This window comes from Coregonus lavaretus, assembly GCF_964263955.1.
Source record: "Coregonus lavaretus genome assembly, chromosome: 18".
Classification (NCBI taxonomy): Eukaryota; Metazoa; Chordata; class Actinopteri; order Salmoniformes; family Salmonidae; genus Coregonus; species Coregonus lavaretus.
The window spans coordinates 26,387,523-26,413,508 of NC_140005.1; the positions used below are offsets into that span (position 1 = coordinate 26,387,523).

At 44.3% G+C, this 25,986-nt stretch overlaps 1 protein-coding gene across 3 annotated transcripts in view; it reads right to left on the reverse strand.

The window, feature by feature from the left end:
- Positions 1 to 2,972: 2,972 nt before the first annotated feature.
- Positions 2,973 to 25,986, reverse strand: part of LOC311145990 (transcription factor IIIB 90 kDa subunit-like) — a 54,784-nt gene continuing 31,770 nt past the window's right edge. For all 3 annotated transcript variants that reach the window (XM_084182411.1, XM_084182409.1, XM_084182410.1), the window contains exons 13-19: positions 17,179 to 17,240; positions 16,963 to 17,044; positions 16,799 to 16,851; positions 16,045 to 16,319; positions 5,834 to 5,885; positions 4,166 to 4,316; positions 2,973 to 3,992 (exon numbers count right to left, since the gene is read on the reverse strand). In XM_084182411.1, coding sequence (XP_084038537.1) covers positions 3,961 to 3,992; positions 4,166 to 4,316; positions 5,834 to 5,885; positions 16,045 to 16,319; positions 16,799 to 16,851; positions 16,963 to 17,044; positions 17,179 to 17,240 — 707 coding nt within the window. In that variant the 3' untranslated portion in view covers positions 2,973 to 3,960. The remainder of the gene's footprint in view (positions 3,993 to 4,165; positions 4,317 to 5,833; positions 5,886 to 16,044; positions 16,320 to 16,798; positions 16,852 to 16,962; positions 17,045 to 17,178; positions 17,241 to 25,986) is intronic.

Consider the following 25,986-nt stretch of genomic DNA (forward strand, 5'->3'; position numbering starts at 1 on the left):
CAGATCCGCTAAACAATGTGTGTGTATATGTGTGTGTATTACAGCTCGTGGACACACAGCTGCGTGAGGCTGGAGGTTTCCAGGCTTAGTTCCCAAGGGCACCCTGATGAAGCCTGGCCTGGATGGAGGGAGGGAGGAGGGGAGACGGAAGGAGAGGAGAGGGGGATGGAGTCTGGCAGCTGTACGGAGGTCGGCCTATCTCTAGCCCTCACACTGCAGTCTCATGAGCCAAACCCTGCTGAATGATCCACAGTGAACACCTGCCCATGTACCAGTGTCTGGGACTCACTCTAAGATAACACTGCACACAGTATATAATTGGGGATGCTCCAAGATAGCCTTTAGCCCATAGACAAGAGGCAACACTACATCTGGAGATGGTTGTATGGACTCCCTCCGACCCACCCCCACCCACCCACCCACCCACCCACACGAGCGCCAGATAGATGAAGCCCTTCTAGAGAGAGGACAGAGCCCACATGGTCAGTTTAATCATCCCTCTCTCCCTCTGTTCCAACCCTCTAATCAAGAGCCAGGTGTTCAACCTGCACTACATTCAGTTCCCTCGCCCCCTCTTTGTCTACCCCTCTGTGTCTTTCAATCCATTTCAGCCTCTTTCTCTCTCCTCCCATCCCTCTCCTCTCACAGGTGGATTTGTGCAGGGCTCTACCCTTGTAATTAAACAGTGTCTTCCACCTGCGCTACAGAATCAGATCTGACTGGAGATAATTATAAGGCTGCTAGGCTAGCTGCAACACAACACAATAGAGGAGCTCTGGGATTTCATAAGGCACAGGGCACCAGGCTCTGACCCCACACTGAGACCCAGTTGTGTGGGTGCACTCAGGGGGAGGTGGAGAGGGCAGAGGAGGCATTAGTGGGCTCACAGATCAGATGAGGGGGCTGTAGGTTGGAACAGACAGGTACACACACACTCACAAAGCTGGAGGTCTGGGGAGGGTGGTAGACCTAATTTAGCTGCAGTAAATGTGATGGGGAGGTGGGGTATCTGACAGAGGAGTTTGGTGTGTGTGTGTGTGTGTGTGTTAGCGAGTGGCTGCCATTGGAGTTGTCTCCACAGATGGGGTTCAGTAATCCCTTAATGAATTAAATTATAGAGATAGGACCATACATCAAAACTGAGCCCAGAGGTGAAGGCAGACTCATCTGTGGCCACAGAGAAACAATTTAGCCCTCCTCCTCCACATGTTGTTTACAGAGACGAGCGTGAGGCCAAAAGTTGGAGGATTTATGTTTGTGAATTAGAGGACGACAGAAGCTCTTGCTGTAGCTTGGCCAAGTGCCTAGCAGCATTTCTCTACTCCCGCCACTATTCCACTATTATTACAGAATTGAATCAAGACCTGTATCTGTTATTGTTAAATAAAATATAATTTGAGACGTTAAACTCATTATTGCATAATGTAAGGCTACTCTTAACACTTTCATGTCCTTCACAGATCACTCTCATCCAATATGTCACAGTCATACCTGTATGAAGATGACAGCATCCTTCTATAAAAAATCTCCATCCTCTCTGATGACAATGCCTATAATGGCTATTCAGAGCAACAGAATACACCCACATCCATATTCCACACCGGACAGAATAGCCTACAGCAGGGAAGTTGGTGTAGAATGAGATTACTAAGAGAGGGTGAAGGAATCTCTTTAAGCTAAGGTCCTATGAAATAATTGGGGTGAGGGAGCCAGGAGGGGGAATCAAAGTTCTGATGCAGGGAAATGCAGAGTGGAGTGGAGGGAGTTCAAGGTAGGTGGGATTATTAGGCAGAGCAGCAGCAGAGTCCGAGCAGGCAGGTAGGCAGGGGAAGGCAGGGCCGGGCCCAGCAAGGTGCCTTTGAGCTGGCTGCCTTGAGGTGGAGTTAGCGCCGCTGCTAAACTGCAGCTGTCAGAGAGAGGGAACCAACCGGGAGGGAGGAGAGGGGGTCATGCTGCGGCTGCTGCTGCCTTCATGTGTGTTCATTTGCCTGGGGTATGAGTGGGGAGAGCAGGAAAGAGAGAGGGGGAGGAAAGGAGGAGTGGGCCTTCTCTCTTCACCTCTCTTGACTCTACCTCACAGCGCTGCCAGAGGCCCTCTCCAAAAGTCTCATCGGCATTAGAAAAATTGCATTTTAGTAAACTAGCATAAAAACATGCTGAAGAATGAATCCACAGGGCCTCTACGCCTCTGGTAGCACTGTGAAAGAGCAGTAAGGTCACATTACACCACAAAACTACACAACCAACAACTTTTTCCTTCAACAGACAGTAAAGGTGACTGGAGTTACCAAACTGAAAGAATAATAAATGTTGAAATTCTCTACCTGTAAATACCATTGTCAAAGTTGAGTAGAAGTATACCAGACATAAAATTAAACTGCAAAAAGCGGAGAAATAGCCTACACTACAGGCTTTGGAGGAGTAGAATTTGATATCCCTTTACACAATGGTGCTGTAAAGCCCCCATCTGAGTGAGAGGTTGGGTTCCCCTGGTAATGAAGAGAGAAGAGGAGGATGATGTGACGTGTAATGTTCTAACATGACTGCCCAGATACAGACCCTCTCAGTGTCAGGTTCCCCCTGCGCGGGGGCGAGGCGACACAGACCTCTCTATAGAGTTAACACTTCTGCCAAGAGTGATATCTGATAGCCTTGATAACCTATACCACCATAAAAGCACATACAATTTTTTCTATAAAAGACAAATGGGTCATTCCAGCTTAATGCTTCTCCACATTACCTTTTCTAAACCTTGCTTTATCCAATTGGAGATGCTCGGTTGAGGATGGCTTTTAGCCAGCAGCTAGGTTACTGTAACATTTACCTCAGTTTATGTGATTGTTCTCCTGTAATAAAAGCCTTGTATGACTGAACCAAACTGTGACTAAAAGCTGTTCTGACACTTATGTCAACCCAAGATCAAAAAGACAATACTAGCCAAGATGTTAGAAAGATAACAAGAACAGAGGTTTCCTGTTGGTAGGAGATTTACTGGGGCAACAAATGCAAAAACAATAAATGTTTTCAACACATGTACAGTAGCAGCAAAAAGGAGAGCGAGGACTGAACATTAGCAATCTCCTCACCTCCTTAAATACAGTTGTGTGTCAACAACATATTGAACAAATTACCAGTAATCCTCTCAATCAACATTTAAAAATATATAATCATAAAAGCTAATTTCCTAAATAAACCCAGAATGTAAATATGTCATTAATTAGGAATGTATAACATTGCTTTGTTCATCAGCAATAATTAAGATATTTGCCCGTTTTGTGTGCTTCCGTGCTGATCCCTTCCAAAACAGTTAGCAGAATATTTCTCCATAAAAAATGGAATGAGAAATCATACCACATAATGAAAGAAATAACAGCGGTTGAAAAAGAAACCCAAAACCAAATCAAAATGCTACCAGTTAAACTGAAAAACATACTCCATAAGGTTTTGCATATTCAAGGCAACATTATAGCAATACTTTGTTTTCAGAAGTAAACTCCCATACAGAGATGTTCATTATTTATTTGTGAGTAGCTGTGATTTCTGTAATACTGATTGGACTAATACCCATTCTCATATTAGCTGGGAGAGACAATTGTTCCCAACACATCTCACCATTAGGTAGTGTACTTCACTTTCATGTGAATACAGAGACAGACTTGGCCATGATGGGGGGGGGAATTACCAGGCTAAGGCCAAGAGCACATTTACTTCAGTGACGTGAAATGTCGGATAGAAGAGACATTATGTCTCTCTTTGTTAGATCCAGCTCAATACTACCCACAACCTCTTTCCTAGTTAAAGGAGATATGGACCCTTGTCATCACCTCCATCCTCCCCCTCTCCACCATCCTGAGAGCATGCAAGTCATGTGTTGACCCCACCATCTCCAAACTGGGACAGGGGTTGGAGGGTTGATACAGTAGCACAACAGTCCAGAGAGACAGGCCAGACCCAGTAATGCTAGAATCCATCATCGTCATCACACCCATACTCTGGAGTAAAAGAAGACAAAATGATTACTCAACTGCTCTCAAAATACATGTTTTCAAACGTTTGTAGACAGCCTGGTAGCAAGACAACATGGCATGACAACCAATGCTAGAGGAGGTGGTTAAAGCAGCACAAATGATCTGGCTACCAGGCTAGTTTGAAATATCTTACTGACCGTTGCCTCCCAACAGCTGCATGGCGCTGACGCAGGGCTCTTCCTCATCCTCCTCTTCCTCATCTCCCACATCATCATAGATCACAGGCCCACTCTCTACCAGCACAGAGTGGGGCGCCGTCTCAGAGACCACTGGCAGGGGGTTGGCTATCTGAGGAAACAATGAGGAAGAATCCACCAAGTCAGTTCCCAACTGGTAACCTGATTCTGCACACTATCTGCAACCTGGGCCTGAATACAGAGGTTATAGCTAGCCTGATCCCCCATCCCAGCCCTACTGCAGGTGGGTATGGGTGAGGCAGGTGGGGGATCCACAGTGTGATGAAGATACATTTTATCTCCCTCTGCAGCAGCATGTCTGAGCTCCTGGTGGGCTTTTTCTACCCTCACTCCCCCCCTCAATGGACACCCTGCTGGGCCCAGCCTCCCAGAGATGAAAATGTATTTTCATAATAGGAGCTGGAAGTCTCGTTAATTATGAAAATGAGGGAGAAATAAATAAATACATAAATGATTCTCCAGACTAATTAGTGGGTGGGTGGCCACTGTATGACGAGGAAGGAACTGTGACTCTTGGGGAGGAGCTATGGGAGAGGCAGGGACTGTTGAAGGCCCCTTGGGAGATAACAAGAAGACAAACTGATTCAACTATCTTGGCCCCACGCAGTTTTAAAGGTGAGAGAACTGGGTGGCCTTGGTGGAATCAGGTCAGTCATAACAGTGTGATGAGTCAGTGGTTCTCTGCCATAGCTTACACTGGGGGAAGGGCTGGGTGAACTGGACTGGTCTCTCAGCTTTAAAAGCCTGGAACAGTGAAATGAGGCTAGTCTCTATTCTATTGCCGAGAGAGGTTCATCACAGGAGCCTGCCAGTTTCTCTGAGCTTGACGTTTAAAACAGCCATTTATTGCCAAGACTGTCAGGCGAAAGCAATGCCGGGTAACTCAAAGCGCCGTTTACTCCTAGGACATTTGTTTTGGAAATACAAAGAGAGAAACAGAAAAACTGCCAGGCAACAGCAAAGCACACATCTCCTTTCTCTCTCTCTCTCCCGTGCTCCTTGCAGGCATGAAAGACAACATTACATAACATGAATTCCAAGCAAACCCGGCTCCAACCAATCAGAGAAGCCATTTGATGCCAGTTCCCAGGGGGTGGTGAGGGGTTGCTTAGTAACAAGCCTTGTTGACCCGGCCGCTCGTGGCAATGTTTTCTTCCTGGTTGCTGTAGCCTGCACTGGGAGATTCCATTAATGGCTGCCAAAACCACATGAGAGAGAGGGAAAAGGAATGGATGGGGACACAGCAGCAGAGGGATGAAGGGTGGGTGATAGGGTGGAGAGATGAATGGGAAAGAGTGCAGGAGAAAGAGAGAGAGGGAGGCTCCCTCCTGTACGTTCCAGCCCACACCACCTGAGTGCATGTGAACAACCCAGTGGGACACGGCCACATTCCACTCCCATTAGTGAGACTGCTGCTGAAGAATCACTCTCTCCCATCTGGTTCACGGGAGACTAGAGGCTTGGTTAAGTCAGTGATGTTTTCCACAGCAAATCAGTCAGAAAACCATGGGTAGTGACAGTCAATGATGATTCATTTCTCAAGGTATAGTCTGTTTTGTGTGTTGTGAGTGTAGGGTGTAAGAGACAGAAGAAGGTGTATCATCTTACCTGGTCCAGAGCCAGCTTCTTATGGGGCTGTGCTGATATGAAGGGCCGTAACCTGAGACAAGAAAACCTTGGTGAAGAATAGAGCAAGTGACATAACTGCAATGAATGGCAGAGATGACAGTTGAGAACAAGGACATAAAGGCTGGAGCTACATATCATAATGTAGACAGACAGACAGACAGATACAGAGCGAGACACAGCGAGAGAGAGAGAGGTGCTAACAGCAGCAGTAATTCCTGGGGAAGATCTCCAGTGGATGAAATTAGCATCTCTAATGGAGGCTCCCCCCTCCCCACCTGACTGCCCACCCTGGCAACAGAGGCTCCCCTGGGGGCTTACTGTAAGTGCCTTACTCACACTGATAAGAGTGGAGAGAGTGCGCTTTTAATTAATCTGCTTTACGAGGAGGAGAAGGGAGGAGGAGGAGAGGGGGTGTGTGTTCACTGTTTAGCAAGCATGGCATCTTCACTCCCTTTGTCAGAGCTCATTAGAAAAGCATCCAGCAGCACCAGCCTATTCTGGGTTTAGTGAGGTGGGCCCACAGAGCTTGAACTAGGCAGGACTAGGGGAGAGGGGTTCCCCAATGTGTCCCTCTCACTTTAGTCTCCGATCACAAACCTGATCTTAGAGGCACCAACAGTTATACACACAGAGTAATCTATTCACCGTTGTGAGACGAAAAATGCTAATGGGATTTTAATGATATTAGTTGGATGAGGAAGCTACGGTATAAATAAATAATTATGATAATAATCAGGGCTTCAAACTAAATTTTCCAGGCTGGGCATCAAGTCTCTGGGGCAAAGTTTCCCCTCCCTCCTCCTCCTCACAATCAAACCATGCATAAACATTAACCACATACACGAAACGGTGGTGCCCACTCGGTCTTTCCCAGTACACACACACACACACTCATTATTCTTCCAGTCTCTCATTTGGCAGGCCTGGGTGAGCGGTCCATTCACCCTGCGGTGCATTCTGGGAGCGTGAGACTGTGATGGGGCCAAAAGGAGCGATTGTTTCTTCTCTCCCCCTTCAGTCTATCCTGCTCCACACGGCACTGACACCATTCATATTCTAGTATAGCATCTCACACAAACACACAGAAATAAAAACACTTCTCAAACACACTCACACAGTGTACGAGGGTCCAATGTTTATGATTATTTAGGCCAGGGGACCAGCCTTGTTTGTTACAAAACATGAACGGCATTTGAGGATGATTTAGGGCTCTGTGGAGGGGCAGAAAGATAACTCTTTAAAGAGGATTTTGGACATGTCAGTCATCTGTGGCCTGAGATTTCCCGTGCGTTCCTATGGGCTCCCAGCAGCCTTTGGGTCTGGGCTAGACAGTCAGTCACACATCAGAGGGTTGGGGTGGCCGGGCAACATGACGTCTGTCAGGGATCAGACTGGGGGTGTTAGCTGGGAGAGTGACAGTGTCTGTCGGTCTGTCGACACCTCCTCCTGAGTATCACAGGCTCAGTATCATCACACAGACAGACTGGGAGGATCACACACTACTACCACCCTGACAAGGAGGATCATACAGGCACAGTGCGGTCAAAAAGAAGGCAGGCAGAGTCACTTTGGTATTTTCTGACAAACAGTCCAAGTACTTATTATTGCGACACCACTTCAGCTAGAACAGTAGACGTGTTCCAAAAGTCAACTTCTCCCTCACAGATTAAAACATGTCTGACACTTCTCCTCTCTAATAAAGGCAGGGGTGGTGTAGGTGTGACAGGATTGACAGAGATGCCAGCCCAGACCAGTCCAGTCTCCCTCCAGCCTTCTTCCCCCTGCCTGTCCCCTCTCCCATCTCAGCCCCCATGAGCCCATACCTTGGTCTGGTGCAGGCATGGACACAGCTCAGCTCAGCCTGGAGAGCGACACAGTAACACAGCTCCCTAATGGAACAGCAGTAACACACCACCACACACCTCCATACTGTCTGCACAACGCATCACCGGGGGCAAACTACCTGCCCTCCAGGACACCTACAGCACCCAATGTCACAGGAAGGCCAAAAAGATAATCAAGGCCAACTACCACCCGAGCCACTGCCTGTTCACCCCGCTATCATCCAGAAGGCGAGGTCAGTACAGGTGCATCAAAGCTGGGACCGAGAGACTGAAAAACAGCTTCTATCTCAAGGCCATCAGACTGTTAAACAGCCATCACTAGCACAGAGAGGCTGCTGCCTACATATAGACTTTATAATCACTGGCCACTTTAATAAATGGAACACTAGTCACTTTAATAATGCCACTTTAATAATGTTTACATATTTTGCATTACTCGTCTCATATGTATATACTGTATTCTATACTATCTATTGCATCTTAGCCTATGCCGGCCCTCGACAATGACATTGCTCATCCATATACTTATATATTCTTATTCCATTCCTTTACTTAGATTTGTGTGTATTAGATATTTGTTGTGGAACTGTTAGATATTAATTGCTAGATATTGCTGCACTGTCAGAACTAGAAGCACAAGCATTTCGCTACACTCGCAATAACATCTGCTAACCATGTGTGTATGTGACCAATACATTTGATTTGTCAGATGTCACAGGGCCAAACTATGCATGGCTTGAGAAAGCCCTGAAGACATCAAAAGTAGTTATGGCTTTTAAACTTCCCAGAAAAAGCTCAAATCTAAGGCTACAGATATTCCATAAAAACGTACATCCAAAGACAAACTACTTATCAACTCGTTAGTCCCTAGTGTGTCAATATTGCCATCCTCCACATGAAAAGGTCAGACAGGAGACACATGGGGAGACTCCACTCTCTCTTTCCCTGATTGCCACGCACTCTTTCCCTCCCTTTCTTTTCCACCACCACCGCTCTCTGTCTGCCACTCCTCTCAGACTCTCCCTCTCTGTTAGATTATTAGTCTCTGCTGGGCTTAACGGCATGTTTCTAATCAGCTTACTGCCAATGAGACTAAACCTGAGCTGAAAAGGTGATTGACGGAGAGTGTTTAGCCAGTGGCTAGCGACTGGTTAGAGCTGGGGGATGGCAACTATGAAATTAGAAGAAAATCATTCAAGCTAAGAACGAGAGTGAGACTGTAAGACCGTATGTAGGTGAAAAGGAGATGGAACCCTTGAGGATAATGTTAAGATAATGTTACATTAAATCAGTAATATAACAAAAGAAACAGGGAGACGATTAAAGAGAATGAGAAACAAAGTGCAGGCAATTGACCCTTCGCTAACCCTGCCCCCCTTGGTTATTGTTGCAACCTCTGACAACATTTTCCCGGGAAGCCCAATTCCCCATTCAACCACTAGCGAAATCCCCTCACAATGATCCAAACTGTGTTTCTAATACACAATGAAATTAAACAAACTACCCTTTGCTAATCAGGAAACCCTTAGGTATGTTGTGGACTGTCATTACAATTGCTTCACGGGAACCTGGTTAAATTATCGTATCCTGATGTCGATAGCAGATGAGAGTTGTATTCAGAACATTGCTAACATACGTTTTGAGAAAACAAGTTCTATTAAGTGGCTAGCTAGCTAGCGTTAGCAACGTTTGGTGGTCAATGAGACTGAGCTAGCCAACCAGCTGAGCAAGCAAACCTGCCACCAGGGGTCATTTCACAGTCCCCAAATCCAGAACAAATTCAAGAAAGTGTACAGTATTATATAGAGCCATTATTGCATGGAATTGCACACCTCCTGAGTGGCGCAGTGCTAGCTGTGCCACTAGAGATCCTGGTTCGAATCCAGGCTCTATCATAGCCGGCCGCGACCGGGAGACCCATGGGGCGGCGCACAATTGGCCAGCGTCGTCCAGGGTAGGGGAGGGAATGGCCGGCAGGGATGTAGCTCAGTTGGTAGAGCATGGCGTTTGCAATGCCAGGGTTGTGGGTTAGATTCCCACGGGGGGTCAGTATGAAATAAATAATAATAAAATAATGTATGCACTCTCTAACTGTAAATCGCTCTGGATAACTCCGTTCCATCTCATATTGCTCAAGTGCACACAGCAAACCTGGTTTAAAAAAAACTGATAAAGCAACACCTCACGGCACAACGCGTCTCCCCTATTTGACCTAGATAGTTTGTGTGCATGTATTGATATGTAGGCTACGTGTGCCTTTTCAAAAAAAAATGCAAATAATAAATGTAGTTATGTCCTTGAGCTGTTGTCTATTAATGTTCTGTATTATGTCATGTTTCATGTTGTGTGGACCCCAGGAAAAGTACCTTCTGCTTTTGCAACAGCTAATTGGGATCCTAATAAAATACACACAAAAAAATACAAAAAGTAGCTAAAGTATAATTTTAGATTTAAAAACAAATACTCCATCAGGCTCTGCATTTCAAGGATCACAGTAGCATGTACACCTGATGCGCTGTTAAATTGTTTCGCAATTGAAACATTTTTGTAAGAAAACTCACAATTTTTGTTTTTTTAGTCCTCACTGGCTCTCAATCAATTTAAACGTGAGCTTGTCTGGGGTGTCGGACTCGACAACAGTTGCTATCCATTGGAACGCTGTGATTGTTTGCCCAAAGTTCTGGGGCAGGGTTTAGCGAAGGGTCAAATACTCTACATATAAAAGCATAATCTGACATTTTCACAAAACCAAATCTGTCACTATGTGATGAGCACTTCACACTGGCAGAGGGTGAAAAAGCAGCAGTAGTGAGAAAAGGATTTGGCTGGTGCCAACAGTCAGTCCTTGTCCTTTGGGATCTCCAGACAGACCACTCTGGTTCAGACACTTCCACTGTTTAGTAGGCCCATGTGCTTACAGTATTGACAGATTGATTGTCTGAGTGTTGTGATTCCTTGATGGCTGCCTTTGTCACCAAGGCAGGTGCTATACATAAGTGGTGAGTATAAAACAATGTACAGCGAGAAAGGTGCAGTCGTCAGTCCCTTTCTACTACTCAAGAGAGACTATTTGACTGGTTCAGGGCAGCCTGCGGAGTCATGAACTGTGACTGCAATATCAACTCTGTCTCAACGGTTCCTGTGGTGCTTCCTAGGCTATAGATGGATATACACTGGGATGGAGTCCAAACGGCTCACTTTGGAGCTCTCGTCTGAAAAATGAAACCCTTCATTGTACCATTAGTTACAGTGGCTGCTGCTAATGGAGCAGGATGTCCACAGAGAAGGAGATTCCGTTTCCCAGCAGTCTATAGTCCTGTCCAGGCCAATGTATGCCATCTCACGTGGGGTGGGATGGGTTGCCTTCTAGTCTGTACCATTGTAACGGATGGAGCCTCAACCAGGCAGTGGCACCCAGAGAGTTCTCTGTTGGTTCCTGTGAGAAGCAAACAGAGAGGCATCCCATGGAATCGCTTAGTGGTCACAGTCAGTCAGGGGGTGCAGTGCAGTGGGAGAGGCTGGAAACCAGAAGGAGATTATACACTCCCATGTGGCTCAGTTGGTATAGCATGGCGCTTGCAATGCCAGAGTTGTGGGTTCGATTCCCATTTGAAAAAGTATGAAAAGTGTATGCACTCACTACTGTAAGTCATTCTGTATAAGAGCGTCTGCTAAATGACTAAAACGTAAATGTAATACAGCTGCTACTATTACTAAAAATATATATATATATTTAGAGTGGACTGGAAATGAAGCGTGGGGGTGATATGTCTACTCTGCTGATGACACCTGCTCTGAGAGGCTGAATAGGAATGCAGAGAAAGTGATTTCTTCTACACAGGCAGCAGAGAGAAAATCGATGGTCAGAAACTATCGCCACAGCCCAGTCCCTTAGACCAGATTGTGGATCAGAGCTTCCACTAGAACTTTAGGGTCAGATTTACACTTCTGAAACAACACAGACTGAAACCATTCCTTGCCCCTCCCCCAAAAGTGTGGAATGGGTAAAGAGCTTTAAAAATTTGAAGAAAGAAAATCAGCTTTGAATGGAAAAAGAGGGGAACAGATGGAGGAGGGAAGAAAAAAGGCACTAGAGGGCAATTATGTGGGCTATTTCTGGAAGAGTGCTTTTCCATCCTCCAGTAGGAATGGAGGGAACAGGGAGGCCCTGTTTGGCGGCTGGCTGGAGGCATGGAGTGGTATGGCAGGAGAGAGGGATGGAGGGACTGGCAGGTGGGAGTGGGGGTCCTGTGAAGTACAGGCCTGTGACTGGGTGAAGGGCTGGGGGAAAGGGGGAGCTCAGAGGCCTTCCCCGGAGGCCAGGCTGGCCGTGACTGAGGAGGGGAGACACTGTACAAAGCAGGCCTGAGACAGGACCAGGGGCCGGTTCCTACAGCGGAAAGCCCTTAAGTGGAGTGGAGTGTGGGGAGCAGAGCCGTGGTTGGAAGGGGAGTTGGAGCACAATGCCTCAGTGTAGCAGTCAGTAAGGCCTGGAAGCAGGCAGCACAATGGATTTACTGTCAGCCACTGCTCTCCTCCACTTCCCTAGGTCTCCCTGACACCATGTCTCCCCTTTTAAATAACCACACAAACAACCTTTTTAGGAGCTCCAGTAACGGTCAGCTCCTCAACCTACCAGTGAAAGGACTCTTTCTATTGTCAACGGTCAGTCATGTTTTCATTTAAATGTCACCATTTCCGAGGTACAATGTGCGCAAAGATACCAAATTATCAACAAATTATACCATGGCATTGTTGAATCCTTGTTTCTGATTGGCTTGAAGGGCATTCTAGATCGTGCATTATTTCCCTATAACGCACGGTATAATTCAATGGCTATAGTTCATTCTTACATGTTCTATATTTGAGCTGCTTTTAAAAGCAAAAGTTCAAACTAATTGGCATTGTTGAATTTGATTTTCCTAATGTCAAGCTAGGACTGATGGTTTGGTTAGCTAAAGTAGCAAGTCTGTGTTTGGTTATCATGGCAACTAATATATAGTTGATGTCGGAAGTTTACATACACCATAGCCAAATACATTTAAACTCAGTTTTTCACAATTCCTGACATTTAATCCTAGTAAAAATTCCCTTTCTTAGGTCAGTTAGGATCACCACTTTATTTTAAGAATGTGAAATGTCAGAATAATAGGAGAGAATGATTTATTTCAGCTTTTATTTCTTTCATCACATTCCCAGTGGGTCAGAAGTTTACATACACTCAATTAGTATTTGGTAGCATTGCTTTAAATTGTTTAACTTGGGTCAAACATTTCGAGTAGCCTTCCACAAGCTTCCCACAATAAGTTGGGTGAATCTTGGCCCATTCCTCCTGACAGAGCTAGTGTGACTGACTCAGGTTTGAAGGCCTCCTTGCTCGCACACGCTTTTTCTGTTCTGCCCACAAATGTTCTATAGGATTGAGGTCAGGGCTTTGTGATGGCCACTCCAATACCTTGACTTTGTTGTCCTTAAGCCATTTTGGCACAACTTTGGAAGTATGCTTGGGGTCATTGTCCATTTGGAAGACCCATTTGCGACCAAGCTTTAACTTCCTGACTGATGTCTTGAGATGTTGCTTCAATATATCCACATCATTTTCCTTCATGATGCCATCTATTTTGTGAAGTGCACCAGGCCCTCCTGCAGCAAAGCACCCCCACAGCATGATGCTGCCACCCCCATACTTCACGGTTGGGATGGTGTTCTTCGGCTTGCAAGCAACCCCCTTTTTCCTCCAAACATAACGATGGTCATTATGGCCAAATAGTTCTATTTTTGTTTAATCAGACCAGAGGACATTTCCCCAAAAAGTACGATCTTTGTCCCCATGTGCAGCTGCAAACCGTAGTCTGGCTTTTTTATGGCGGTTTTGGAGCAGTGGCTTCTTCCTTGCTGAGCTGCATTTCAGGTTATGTCGATATAGGACTCGTTTTACTGTGGATATAGATACTTTTGTACCTGTTTCCTCCAGCATCTTCACAAGGTCCTTTGCTGTTGTTCTGGGATTGACTTGCACTTTTCGCACCAAAGTACGTTAATCTCTAGGAGACAGAACACGTCTCCTTCCTGAGCGTTATGATGGCTGCGTGGTCCCATGGTGTTTATACATGCGTACTATTGTTTGTACAGATGAACATGGTACCTTCAGGCGTTTGGAAATTGCTCCCAAGGATGAACCAGACTTGTGGAGGTCTACAATTTATTTACTGAGGTCTTGGCTGATTTCTTTTGATTTTCCCATGATGTCAAGCAAAGAGGCACTGAGTTTGAAGGTAGGCCTTGAAATACAGACACAGGTACACCTCCAATTTACTCAAATGATGTCAATTAGCCTATCAGAAGCTTCTAAAGCCATGACATCATTTTCTGGAATTTTCCAAGCTGTTTAAAGCACAGTCAACTTAGTGTATGTAAACTTCTGACCAACTGGAATTGTGATACAGTGAATTATAAGTGAAATAATCTGTCTGTAAACAATTGTTGGAAAAATTACTTGTGTCATGCAAAGTAGATGTCCTAACCAACTTGCCAAAACTATAGTTTATTAATTTGTGGAGTGGTTGAAAAACTAGTTTTAATTTACATTTTTACATTTTAGTCATTTAGCAGACGCTCTTATCCAGAGGGACTGACAGTTAAGTGAGTGCATACATTTTCATACTGGCTCCCCATGGGAATCGAATCCACAACCCTGGCGTTGCAAGCGCCATGCTCTACCAACTGAGCTACACGGGCCCCATGACTCCAACCTAAGTGTATGTAAACTTCCGACTTCAACTGTAGGTATCTAGTAAACTTGCTAGCTACTTTAGTGGATGTTGAACACATTTCTACCGGTAAATGAACACATTTCTAGTGGCAAAATGTGTTACATTTTAACCATGGTATAAAATGATAATCAATTCGGGGCTCTATGCGTTCTCTGGAAAATAATGCAACTCTGTGTAAGGTCAGTTCCACTCCGCTGGCGCGTCGTGGAACACACCTACTACATGGTGTGATCCTGTCCTGTGGTTAAAACACTCGTTGTTGAGCAAGCAACACTAAAGTGCAAAGTTCTGCTTTTTCTCAGCAAGTGGATGTGAGTCTTAAAAGCTACCTGCTAGGAAAAGCACAGTCACATTCAGCAAAAACAAGTGTTGAAAGTGTACAATGAATGATTCAATAACCATGATGTACATTAAATATTTATTGACACGACATGAATGCATTAAAAAAATATAACAAGTGGACAGTTAGAGGGAAAATGGCCATTCTTAAAGAAAGGGGGAAAAGATTTGTCCATGATGCCCTCTTCAATAACGGAAAAAACACTTAACTGGATGTCTTCAATGTGTAGGCCTACAGTAAACAGCAACTTTTCAAGGAAGTGCTAGGCCACTGACTGGAGCCACTAGTAGTGGACTGGTGCTGTTAAAAAATATAGCCTTCTTACTCCACTCCAGCTGGGTTATTTATAGAGCCTGTGAGATCAGAGTATACAGAGGGTTGGGCTGGTTGGAGGGAGGGAGGGAGGAGGGAGGGACTGCAACTAGATGACTCCAGTAACACTGACCACACCAGGAAGGGGGGAGGAGCCTCACCTGGTTATGCCACTAAAAGGCTAGGTCTAGGCTGGGCTGGGTCGAAGACTTGTACACCTGCAAGACGGTTTCACCGAAATTAGATTTTGTGAAAGAGGTTTAAAGAGGGAAAGTTGGGAAACCAATTTCAGTAATACCAAGCAAACAGAAAACGTCAAATGACTTTTCTCAAAGCTGAAGAAACAGATTAATTTCAGCAGAAAGCCTCACAGTGGATCATAGCGTACTGAATGTGTGCGTTTGGGTGTGTGTGTTGAGAAAGAGGGAGCGGAAAAGAGAGAGAGCGAATGAGAGCTCAAGCAAATCCTGGCAGAGAGAGAAGGTAATTCTCAGGGAAGTAGAGTCCCACGGGAGTGAGTGGCAGGCTGAGAGAGTCCACAGCCTTCCAGGGAAAAAAAGGAAATGGAATCATCTGTCTGCCTGTCGCTGGTGATCATTCCAGGCTAGGGGAAAAGTGCAGCCTCATCATTATTAAGAACAGCAGCAACATTGCTTCAACAGGCCAGAAAGTGGGCATGTTGCCCCCAGTGACCGACAGGAGCCTTAGAGAAGGACAAAGTACTGTTGCATCATTCAAAACACTGTAATCCTGATAGCCTCATACTCACATTTCTATTCATCTGCCCTTTATTCTACACTGCTGCCGTCATTCAGTCTTGAAGCTTATTCAGCCGATACTGAATATATTGAATAATATATGACAGTGAACAGCAGTTGGATTATTAAATATACTGAGTCACACTGATTCTGCTCCACCTACCTCTTGCCCAAGGTGCTGAGTGGTGTGCCCAGGCTCAGAGGGACGTTGGTGGGTTTGCGGTATCGTCCAGTCAGCCTCTGGGCTCCAGGGGTGGCTCCTTTCGGGGACTCTGCTGTCTGGCGGGCTGGACTGGTGCTGGGCTTAATGTTCAGCTCCTTCAGGATGTCGTAGTTGATCTTAGTGGACATTTTCTTCTGTTCCAGCATCTTCTCTATAGCCTCGTCGGCCGTGCTGGCATGGATCAGAGCCTTCTTCTTGTAGCCAGAACTCTTGGGCTACAGGGCACACAGTGGGGTTTCAAATCACGCAGTACCTTGTCAATTGCAATTACTTAGGACACATTGGTTTTTTAGCTTACTGTACAGTTAACTATACTTTGCACAACAAAGGGATGCTCTAGCTATGCTACAGTATACGGGAGGGGGCTGATTGTGACGTTGGACAGCATGGCATACGGTTGTTGGATCAGTGCTTTCAAAGCCTCCATACCTCATTAGCTATATGTTGCGCTGCAGTTAATCTAGCTAGTTAAAACCAGAGCGCAGATGTTGGACCTAACAAAGGGTCTGGGCCTTGCCAAACCCTGACGTGAAATGAGAGAGAAACCCATTGGAGTGGAAAATATGCACACACACTGACACACCAGAGCTTTGTGTCTGTCTGCTCGGCAGCGAGAGTGCTCAGAGGGCTTTAGCAAACCTAGGCCACTCCAAGGTCATTGCTTCTTTAGACTGGCAGGATGTTGATGATTTACCTTCTCCTTGTAAATCCCCAGCTCCTTCTCTTTCACTATCCTCTCTTCCTTTTCTGAAAGTATAAATGGGGATTGGGGATTAAAATTGGGAATGTAATCACCAGTAAGGAGAGTCAAGACAAAACAGTATATTACAATATATGCATGGTGTGGTGTGGCTGAACCTTTCTGCTCTTTCAAGTAGTCTTCGTTCTGTTTCATCCAAAGCTCAGTCTTGATTTTCACCTCTTTGTCATTCAGGAGATACTGCAGTGAAGGGAAGTACATAAATGACCTTAGTTATGCATTTCCAGTTATTATTTGCTGGCAATCCTGTAATTTCAGAATGAGTGGATGTTTCAATATAAGATGCCCTATAAATGTCAAAATGCAGTACATACCAGCTGAATCTCATCATCATCAATACCGCTCAAGTCGAGCTCTCCATTTTCAGTGTCCCCATCTGAAAAAGAAATTAGACATCATCATCATTATTATTAAGTGTCAAGTATTGTAGGTTTACAGGCACGTCAACTCACTCTGGGAGAAAGTGATCAATTCCCGAGCAGATAACACTTTAAAACACTCATCCATTGTGTTTCTGCAAAGACAATTGTGCCCGGATTTTTATCAGTAAATAATAAGCACAGCAACTTCTGATAACTAATAGGCTTAACTCTGGTTAAAGCTGATCTGCCTGTACAGCGTTTCTTTTCAATTACAATATGCTCTCAAGACTGCCGTACGCTTTATTTTGTTGCTGAAACAACAATTTGCATTTTGATGCGAGACAATGGATGCCTGAACTGCATTTCCATTTTTACCCTCCTTCCTCTGATGATTACTCAGGTTGTCAGAGAAGAAACAGCCACCTTTATGCCGAGACACGACAGCAGAGCGTTGTCAAATCCCAGCGCACTCAACACTTCAACGACGGAAGGAAAAAACAGAGTTCCTCACAAAGGAAAAGTTTTGATTACCTTTGATAATGGAGACAAAAGGATTGAGGGTTTGACTTCGGAAAGAATAAAACAAATAAATGCAAAAGCTTTCACACACTGACTCTTCTCCTTGATTAGCCATTTTCCAATAAAGTAGGACTCCGTCACCTGCCTAAAGACATCAGACACAGTCCCAGTCAAAGGGAAGAGGAGAATCGCGTCTTAAGAGGCAATATGTGGCAGGTTTATGGGAGTCGTTTAACTTCTGTCAGCTCCCGGTCTTTTGACGTGTTCAGAGAGCTCTCCTTCCCCGGGTTCACACTTCAAAGCAGTGCCAAAAGCATCCACAGGCAGCCTTCCCAGTTAATTAAGGAGAGACAGGTGCACAGGACACACAACACCTTCAAGGTTGGGGTATAGAGAATTGCAATAATCCTACAGAAGCAATCCAGTCAGTCGAGTTGAGTAGCAGATAGCCTCTCAAAAGACCTACACAGATATGTCCCAATCTGTCTGGCCCAGCCCTCTCAGAACTTCCCTTCAGTGAAGTGTGAGGGGAAGATAAGACAGACAGGGCCTGTGAGACCTCAGGACCACCAGGACACACACCCACTGACAGAGAGGGAGACAGAGATAGCACACTACTGTTATCCACAGAGGAGAAAGGATATGAATTTCCTTAAAACTATGAGAATTAACTTGGTTTATCAAAACAAATTGTTCAAGTGAATAATTATATGTGAAGTGTTAAAAAAGGACAAATGTGCAAGAGATTATTCAGAGGCAGTTATCGAGACTAGCTGTAAATTAAAGTGTTTACTAGGAATGTGCATCTTTTTCCAAATGTTGTTACGTTACAGCCTTATTCTAAAACTGATTAAATAGTCCCCCCCCTCAATCTACACACAATAGCCCATATTGACAAAGTCAAAAAATTGGTTTTTAGAAATCTAAAAAAATAACAAATAATACAGAAATATTACATTTACGTAAGTATTCAGACCCTTTACTCAGTGCTTTGTTGAAGAACCTTTGGCAGCGATTACAGCCTCGAATCTTCTTGAGTATAACGCTACAAGCTTGGCACAACTGTATTTGGGGAGTTTCTCCCATTCTTCTCTGCAGATCCTCTCAAGCTCTGTCAGGTTGGATTGGGAGCATCGCTGCACAGCTATTTTCAGGTCTCTCCAGAGATGGTCGATCGGGTTCAAGTCCAGGCTCTTGCTGGGCAACTCAAGGACATTCAGAGACTTGTCCCAAAGCCACTCCTGCATTGTCTTGGCTGTGTGCTTAGGGTCATTGCCCTGTTGGAAGAATGAACCTTCGCCCAGTCTGAGGTCCTGAGCACTCTGGAGAAGGTTTTCATCAAGGAACTCTTTGTACTTTGCTCCGTTCATCTTTCCTGCCGATGAAAAACATCCCTACAGCATGATGTGGCCACCACCATGCTTCACCGTAGGGATGGTGCCAGGTTTACTCCAGACATGATGCTTGGCATTCAGGCCAAAGAGATCAATATTGGTTTCATCAGACCAGATCATATTTTTATCATGGTCTGAGAGTCTTTATGTGCCTTTTGGCAAACTCCAAGTGTGCGGTCATGTACCTTTTACTGAAGAGTGGCTTCTGTCTGGCCACTCTACCATAAAGGCCTGATTAGTGGAGTGCTGCAGAGATGGTTGTCCTTCTGGAAGGTTCTCCCATCTCCACAGAGGAACTCTGGAGCTATGTCAGAGTGACCATCGGGTTCTTGGTCACCTCCCCGATTAAGGCCCTTCTCCCCCGATTGTTCAGTTTGGCTGGGCAGCCAGCTCTAGGAAGAGTCTTGGTGGTTCCAAACTTCTTCCATTTAAGAATGATGGAGGCCACTGTGTTCTTGGGGACCTTCAATGCTGCAGAACATTTTTGGTACCCTTCCCCAGATTTGTGCATCGACACAATTCGGTCTCGGAGCTCTACGGACAATTCCTTCGACCTCATGGCTTGGTTTTTGCTCTGACATGCACTATCAACTGTGGAACCTTATATAGACCGGTGTTTGCCTTTCCAAATCATGTCCAATCAATTGAATTTACCACAGGTGGACTCCAATCAAGTTGCAGAAACATCTCAAGGATGATCAATGGAAACAGGATGCACCTGAGCTCAATTTCGAGTCTCATAGCAAAGGGTCTGAATACTTATGTAAAAAGGTATTACTGTTTTTTATTTGTAATACATTTGCAAACATTTCTAAAAAACAGTTTTTGCTTTGTCATTATGGGGTATTGTGTGTATATTTATGAGGGGGAAAAAAACAATTTAATACACAAAATGTGGAAAACGTCTTGGGGTCTGAATACTTTCCGAATGCAATGTACATGGGCTCCGATACAGGAACAATATGTTTTAGTTAAAAACGATTCGGTTTGATTAGAGAAACGAATCGATGAAATTCGGTGCACTAACATTTGTTGCATGAACACGTTCATTTTCCATTCTAAATTCAAATATGCTGCTGATGGAGCTGAAAATGTCTGAGCTGTGTGTGTGTGTGTGTGTGTGTGTGTGTGTGTGTGTGTGTGTGTGCGTGCTGTATGAGTCTGTGGTGTATGTAGGGAGCTGAGTCATAAGGGAAACTGGGCATCTACAGTAGTGGTCAAAAGTTTTGAGAATGACACAAATATTAATTTTCACAAAGTCTGCTGCCTCAGTTTTTATGATGGCAATTTGCATATACGCCATGAAAATGAACTTAATCCCAAAAACAATTCCACTGCATTTCAGCCCTGCCACAAAAGGACCAGCTGACATCATGTCAGTAATTCTCTCGTTAACACAGGTGAGAGTGTTGACGAGGACAAGGCTGGAGATCACTCTGTCATGCTGATTGAGTTAGAATAACAGACTGGAAGCTTTAAAAGGAGGGGTGGTGCTTGAAGTCATTGTTCTTCCTCTGTTAACCATGGTTACCTGCAAGGAAACATGTGCCGTCATCATTGCTTTGCACAAAAAGGGCTTCACAGGCAAGGATCTTGCTGCTAGTAAGATTGCACCTAAATCAACCATTTATCGGATCATCAAGAACTTCAAGGAGAGAGGTTCAAATTGTTGTGAAGGCGGCTTCAGGGCGCCCAAGAAAGTCCAGCAAGCGCCAGGACCGTCTCCTAAAGTTGATTCAGCTGCGGGATTGGGGCACCACCAGTGCAGAGCTTGCTCAGGAATGGCAGCAGGCAGGTGTGAGTGCATCTGCACGCACAGTGAGGCAAAGACTTTTGGAGGATGGCCTGGTGTCAAGAAGGGCAGCGAGGAAGCCACTTCTCTCCAGGAAAAACATCAGGGACAGACTGATATTCTGCAAAAGGTACTGGGGGACTGCTGAGGACTGGGGTAAAGTCATTTTCTCTGATGAATCCCCTTTCCGATTGTTTGGGGCATCCGGAAAAAAGGGCGGATTGCAGAGGTCTTGAAAAAGAAGGGTTACCACTGCAAATATTGACTCTGCATAAACTTAATGTAATTGTCAATAAAAGCCTTTGACAGTTATGGAATGCTTGTAATTACACTTCAGTATACCATAGTAACATCTGACAAAAATATCTAAACACTGAAGCAGCAAACTTTATGAAGAACAATACTTGTGTCATTCTCAAAACTTCTGACCACGATTGTACCATCCCACTATTAGTTAATTTCTTTGGTGGGGGGGTGTTTGTTTTTGTCGTCATCCCCCAAAGAATGTATTTGTAATTTTTGCAGAATAATAGTGTTAGAGCTAGTAATGTATCAATATTTATCTTTAATAATTTGCTATGATTTCACCCATCTCATAATCAAATGGTTTAAAGCTCAGACACACGGTAGGATTGTCGAACATTTGCCTGCCGACAGTACTTAGCCAGAGCTCCACCTGTTTAGCAAAATGTTTTGTTTTTTTGTTGCCTGTTTTGCATGTTATTTTGACATTAATACGTGTCACATATCAGTTTGCAAACAATGTTTAAAAAAGCTGCATTCAAACATGGTCTAATTTTGCTTTCTACTGGCAAATCCTTTTCAATCCTTGTCATATGAAGATAAAACGTGTCGGTGCTCATCGGCCATTGGACATAAACATTACACAACAAGTTGGAAATCGCAAATTCAACAATGAGTGGTTTGGAAGGAATCAGTGGCTAACTGCAAGCATTGCAAAGCAATCACTAGCCTGCTATTTAGTGGAGTGGGTGTGTGGTCCAAATCTGGGTTTAAGGGTCTCTTATCCAAGCTTAAAGGATAAACATTCACATACAACACCATGCACCAGAAAAAGGTTGAATACATTGGCCATGCTGTCAATCCAGCATGACTTCTGCCAGGTTCAAAACTACTGGAAACTCGGAACTGGGAAATCTCAGACTTCTGGGAGCTCTGAAAAAAACGAGCTCCGACAGGGAAAATACTTTTTGAACGTAATCCAACTCAGAATTCCAAGTCGGGAACTCAGGCCTCTTTCTAGAGCGCTGACCTGAAGATTCAACTTTGTTCCCAGTTGTCTTGAAAGCACCAGAAATCCAGAGAATGACAGACTTTGATGACAAAGTTTGCCCACAAGAAGGACCGCCACGCCACCTTCCTGTTCAAGTGAGCACAGAACACCAGGGTGAGTCCAAAAATGATGTAATATGCCAGGGAGATATGTATACTGTAGCTAAGAAAGTAATACTAAGTATGTTGTGTAGTTAGCAGTTAGTAGCCCATGTGCCTCACCCTAATAATTTGGTCCCTTTCCCCCTCTTAACTTAGCCTACTGTTCTGACTTGGTGGTGCACATGTAGCCTATAGCCTGTTTTAGAGAAATGTAATCATTGAATATTGTAAGAGCTTTCATTGTCTGCTTTAATTTTTTTTATCCTATGGTTCTGACAGTGTACAGGGAGAATACTGTAAGAACGTCCCATGTTCTGAATTCTGTCGCTGTACATTTCAAAAGTGCTGAACAAATAGTTATATTGACAACGTCCGTCCTAGCTCACTCATTAATATCTTAATCAAAACTACGGATTGCCTCTTATCCGCTCGTCGTTCCCTTATGCCATAGTTTGTACATCTCAATTGTCAGTAGAAACCACATTTGTTTAAGCAAGTCAGCCATATCAACTATGTTTTTTAAAAAGACAGTAAATGAGTGCCACGCAATAGATAAATGTTTAGCTAGCTAGCTAACGTTAGCATATTTTTAGCAAGCACCACATAGCTACACTGCACTAACTCAGCAGCTGTTTCATGGAAACTAGCTAATCCATTGTAATGTAATTATAATGTCAATACTAGCTACAGTGGTTTGTTAGCTTGGAGGAAGTATTTAGTGTCATGTGCATTGCATCTGTGCACTTAGCTAGCTACCATCCCATAGCCTACACTGCATATGAAGTGTGACTGGCTCATCTGTGGATGTACTGAGAAAATTGCCTATTTTTTCCTTTTCTTTTTCTTTTATTGGCTCCCCCACGTGGGGGTTCGTGATCTCTGACTGACTCAAAGTCAAGTTGTTGGCCAGTGACAAGCATTGGGATTCTAGAAGCAGAAATCGGTAGGTTTGTCGCTACCGGGTCAGCATGCAGCAGGTACCGCTTTTGTTCTAGCAAGAGAAGAAACGGCCTCCCACTGTGATAAGTACCTATCGGCAGTGAGATTCTCAGTGTGTTTCATGCTTTAGAGCATTTGGAAGTTTTGAGGACGACTTCTCCCGCTTCGACCATGCAGTGCAGGTAGCAAAAGCAACTTTATCCTGTATATCTAAAAATGACCATATATACTGATTTTTTTCAAGAAAAACTATTGCTGATGGTGAACCTGAACAATGAAAATAAAATATAATATAATGTAAACCCTGATCAGTATGTAGGCTATAGTCAGATGAGTTGTTTCTCCAGCGGTAGCTTAGGCTACTTTAATTCTGGTAAAACATTTTTCAACAGCGCATTTGATAAAAATAACCTAGCTAATTACATTGGTTGTCACTCAACTAATAAAGCCTGCTTCTCGTTGGTCAGCGCGTGAAACTGCGCACAGTTTGACTAAGCTACTTATATTGCCTGAGGTTGTTAGGCATGCAAAATGACTTATACAGTTGAAGTCTGAAGTTTACAAACACTTAGGTTGGAGTCATTAAAACCCGTTTTTCAACCACTCCACACATTTCTTGTTAACAAACTATAGTTTTGGCAAGTCGGTTAGGACATCTACTTTGTGCATGACACAAGTAATTTTTCCAACAATCGTTTACAGACAGATTATTTAACTTATAATTCACTGTATCACAATTCCAGTGGGTCAGAAGTTTACATACACTAAGTTGACTGTGCCTTTAAACAGCTTGGATGATTCCAGAAAATGATGTCATGCTTTAGAAGCTTCTGATAGGCTAATTGACATCGTTTGAGCCAATTGGAGGTGTACCTGTGGCTGTATTTCAAGGCCTACCTTCAAACTCAGTGCCTCTTTGCTTGACATCATGGGAAAATCAAAAGAAATCAGCCAAGACCTCAGAAAAGAAATTGTAGACCTCCACAAGTCTGGTTCATCCTTGGGAGCAATTTCCAAACGGCTGAAGGTAACATGTTCATCTGTACAAACAATAGTACGCAAGTATAAACACCATGGGACCACGCAGCCGTCATACCGCTCAGGAAGGAGATGCGTTCTGTCTCCTAGAGATTAACGTACTTTGGTGTGAAAAGTGCAAATCAATCCCAGAACAGCAGCAAAGGACCTTGTGAAGATGCTGGAGGAAACGGGGAAGAAAAGTATCTACATCCACAGTAAAACGAGTCCTATATCGACATAATCTGAAAGGCCGCTCAGCAAGGAAGAAGCCACTACTCCAAAACCGCCATAGAAAAGCCAGACTACGGTTTGCAACTGCACATGGGGACAAAGATCGTACTTTTTGGAGAAATGTCCTTTTGTCTGATGAAACAAAATTAGAACTGTTTGGCCATAATGACCATTGTTATGTTTGGAGGAAAAAGGGGGTTGCTTGCAAGCCGAAGAACACCATCCCAACCGTGAAGTACGGGGGTGGCAGCATCATGCTGTGGGGGTGCTTTGCTGCAGGAGGGCCTGGTGAACTTCACAAAATAGATGGCTTCATGAGGAAGGAAAATTATGTGGATATATTGAAGCAACATCTCAAGACATCAATCAGGAAGTTAAAGCTTGGTCGCAAATGGGTCTTCCAAATGGACAATGACCCCAAGAATACTTCCAAAGTTGTGGCAGAATGGCTTAAGGACAACAAAGTCAAGGTATTGGAGTGGCCATCACAAAGCCCTGACCTCAATCCTATTGAACATTTGTGGGCAGAACTGAAAAAGCATGTGCGAGCAAGGAGGCCTACAAACCTGACTCAGTTACACCAGCTCTGTCAGGAGGAATGGGCCAAAATTCACCCAACTTATTGTGGGAAGCTTGTGGAAGGCTACTCGAAACATTTGACCCAAGTTAAACAATTTAAAGGCAATGCTACCAAATACTAATTGAGTGTATGTAAACTTCTGACCCACTGGGAATGTGATGAAAGAAATAAAAGCTGAAATAAATCACTCTACTATTATTCTGACAATTCACATTCTTAAAATAAAGTGGTGATCCTAACTGACCTAAGACAGGGAATTTTTACTAGGATTAAATGTCAGGAATTGTGAAAAACTGAGTTAAATTTTTTTTGGCTAAGATGTATGTAAACTTCCGACTTCAACTATAGATGAATGACTGTCAACACAATTACATGCTTACTTCGACACTGAAGGAGAGGACGCAGTTGTTACAAAATATGAGCTATTTTCAGAAGGTAGAAAGAAAGTAATTTGAGCAACAACAAAAAATGTGAACCGGTGATTCGTAACATTTGAATACATTTTCTGACCAATGCATGCTACAATTGGATCGGTTCGGGGTCCCGCAGACCATATCTTAAACATTTGAACCGGGACTGATGCATATCAGTGAATCGTTACATCCCTACAATTCACACATTCTCCTTTTATAAAACCCTCCTAAAAATGACATCATGGTGGGAGATTGTTTTCTACAGTTTCTGTTCAAACAGTCTCACTCTGCCCCTCCCCCATCCCCAGCACCTAGGCCTGGGCTGGCTGACGGGAGCCTGAAGATTTTTGGCAGAACCTCAAGTACCCCCATATCGATGCCATGAGCCCCAGGATTTCTTGGGCCTTTCCTTTTCCAGGGAACATTTCCCCTCCCCTCCCCTGGAGTACTCTGGAATGCACTCTCTATCTGCCATGG